Source organism: Adiantum capillus-veneris, chromosome 25 (assembly GCF_014529385.1).
Source record: "Adiantum capillus-veneris isolate H3 chromosome 25, ASM1452938v2, whole genome shotgun sequence".
NCBI lineage: Eukaryota > Viridiplantae > Streptophyta > Polypodiopsida > Polypodiales > Pteridaceae > Adiantum > Adiantum capillus-veneris.
In genome coordinates, this window is record NC_140955.1 from 102441675 (window position 1) to 102444986 (window position 3312).

Genomic DNA, 3312 nt, shown 5'->3' on the forward strand with positions numbered 1-3312 from the left:
AGCTGGTCATGAGAAGTACACTGTGTGTGATGGCTACTCGGGTTACTTTCAAATAAGTATCACATTGGAAGATCAATTGAAAACAACCTTCATCACTCCTTGGGGTTGTTATGCTTTTAGAGTCATGCCATTTGAACTGACAAATTCTCCTGCAACTTTCCAACGCTTCATGAACATGGTGTTTCAAGAATTCTTTGGAAAGTCCATTAGGTTTTTTATTGATGATTTTTGCATTTATAGCTCAAAATCATTGCATCTACAAAGGGTAGAAGAAGGTTTAAAGAAGCTCTACGACATGGGAGGTCAACTCAACCCCGACAAGTGTCACATAGGTGAGGATGAAGTGATCTTGCTTGGTCACAAGGTTTCCTATAAAGGCATTGAGGTGGATCCTTCAAAGGAAAAGGCTCTTATTGAGCTCCCATCACCCAAGAATCTCAAAGAGGTCATCTCATTCATTCAAAAGGTGAAGTATATGTCATGCTTCATTCACTTAGCCTCGGAGTTACTTCACCCTTTGCAAAAGTTGACACAACAAGTAGAATTTGCATGGTCTGATGATCTTGAAGAGTACTTTTGTAACATTAAAGTCATTTTGTCAGAGCTACCAACACTCATGCCTCCTTGTTGGGAGTACACATTCTTTGTTAGCTCTAGTGTTGGGAAGAAAACAATTGGTGCAGTTTTATTACAACAATATCCCCACAGTACCAGGATGCGACCCATCTACTTTGCTAGTAGGGTCATGAATGCTTTGGAGAGAGGCTACACGGAGGCAGAACTCATGATGTTGTCTCTCATGTTTGCGGTGAGAAAGTTTAGATCCTACCTGCTACCAAAACCTTTTGTAATTCTCATTGCAGAAAATTTGTTCCCTTGGGTGTTATCTCAAATGAATCTTAGTACTAGGATCTCAAAGTGGATTATGGAGTTGCAAGAGTTTCAATACTCTTTCAAAGTAGAAGATAGTGTGCGTGCACAATTGGCAGGGATCCTTACTTATAGGGTACATGAGAAGGAGATTAAGGTGCCTGAAGTAAAGACCCTACCATTGCCACCGCCTAAAAGTATTCCTAATGCTTTAACCTTGTTCTTTGATGGAGCTTTTCGACGAGCCACAGGAAACGCAGGGGGAGGGCTAGTGTTGCTCAACCTAAGTGGAGAGGTGGTCATGAAAGAGAAGGTCAATCTACCAGGTTCAACTAGCAACAATGAAGCAGAATACAACACACTACTTCAAGGTTTAATGATATGCATTGGCTAAGGTAGACAACATCTCATGGTAAAAGGGGATGCACTTCTCATTGTTAAGCAAATTTTAGGCATTTGGGCATGCAAGAATGACAGCCTAAGGACAAAAGTTCATGCCATTCGTAGATTGTTTAATCAATTTGAAGAAGTGCAACTATATCATATTCCTAGGAAACAGAATGAAGATGCCAATTTACTTGCACAACAAGTAGTTACATGTGTTGAGAAAGAAGTGCAGGTCATCATGGTGGCAGCAACTGTCAAGCAACCGAGATACCAGGGATTGGAGTCATTGACTCCCATTATTAGCTACATATTGGAGGGTGAGTTTCCACAAGACTTCACGAAGGCTCAGAAGAGGAGACTCATGAAAAAGGCAAGCGCGTATCTCTTCTTAGAAGGATACCTCTATCAAAGAGGGAAGGATCAAGTGTGCAGAAGAGTACCAACTATTGAGGAACTCCCAGTCATTCTAAAAGGTTTGCATGAGGAAGCGTGTGGTGGTCATTTTGCACAGGAACTCACTGCAAAAAAGATTTTGCTTGCCGGATATGTTTGACCAAGCTTGCACATTGATGTTCAACATTGGTGTAAAAGCTGCCACAATTGTTAGATTAATGGAAACAAGCGTCTGTTACATGGTCCACGTCAGCTAGTCCTTGCAAATGGTCCGTTTGAAAAATGGGGCATTGATGCTATGGGTCCATTGCTCAGGACTAAAAATGGAAAATTGTATATCTTGGTTGCCATAGACTACATGACTAGGTGGGTAGAAGCTCAAAGTGTGGCAAGAGTGAATGAGAAGACAGTTAGCAAGTTTGTGTACACTCACATTTGTTGCAGATTTGGCACACCTTTGGAGATTGTTTCTGATAATGGTCCAGGGTTTAGAAAGGGTTTGCTCACAGAAGTCTGTGAAGAACTTCACATTCTACATCGACATAGTACACCCTACTATTCCCAATCAAATGGTTTGGTAGAAAAAGTTAATGGTGTCATTGCAGACATCATTAGAAAGATGGTGAAAAACAAGACAAAGTTGTGGGATGACTTCTTGGATGGTGCCTTGTGGGCGTATCGAACCACATATAGGGAAGCCACGGAGTTCCCACCATTTCACTTGGTCTATGGTCAAGAGGCTTTACAACCAATTGAGCTCAACATTCCAACAATGCGACTTCATGGCAAAGCAGCACAAGATGATCAAGAAGCATGGATGGATCGACTTCTTACCCTAGCTGACCTTGAGTGGAAAAGAGAAGCAGCATACGAGTGCTACAAGAGGAAAGCCACACAGACGAAGGAAAAGCTTGACAAGAAACTGAAGGACAAAGGCATCAATGAAGGAGATCTTGTGCTAAGATATGACAATCGACTCGATAATCGTTTTGATGCCAAATTTGAAACTAGATGGCAGGGGCCATATATAGTCAAAAAGGCTTTCAACTCAAGTTATTATCATCTTACAAACTTGAATGGGAAAGAGCACTCCAGGAAGGTAAACGGGTATCGCTTGAAGCCTTATTTGAGTCGCCTTCTACCAAAGGATCTACCAAAGATCTGTCAAAAGGCAGCTATCTCATGTAGGCATTGTTCCGTGAAGCATGAGTGTAACTCAAACAAAAATTCTGAGGGGCCAAACAATGAAGTTCTCGTCAAGGACTCTGAAGCACTATCTTTGGAGAAGATTCTCTATGATGGTACATGAATATACCATCATCCTGGGGAAAGGCTAATGATAGCCTTTTTTTGGCTCTCCATAATTGCAATAGTGAGTTAACCCACCCTATCAAATCACTCAAACATTTTGGTTATCCCTACCATTTCACTATACATAGGCGTGTGTGAGTTAAGGACTTTCTCCATATTTTCTTAAAACCCTCAGCTAGCTAGTCACTGGGCTAGTTGAGCCAAAAAAATAAAAAATAAAAAATATTATGGCCCATTTGTGTATAAATATTTTATTGTATATACGGCCTAAATAAAATGATTTTTCTTAATTATTTTGGTATTTATTTAAATATTTATACTTATGGTGTGTTATTTATGCTATGTAAATTG

At 40.4% G+C, this 3312-nt stretch overlaps 1 protein-coding gene across 1 annotated transcript; it reads left to right on the top strand.

Moving 5' to 3' along the window:
* Positions 1 to 2422: 2422 nt before the first annotated feature.
* LOC147425401 (uncharacterized) lies at positions 2423 to 2959 on the top strand. The gene has a single exon (XM_086500054.1). The coding sequence runs from the start codon at positions 2423 to 2425 to the stop codon at positions 2957 to 2959; it is 537 nt and encodes a 178-aa protein (XP_086356180.1).
* Positions 2960 to 3312: the final 353 nt, after the last annotated feature.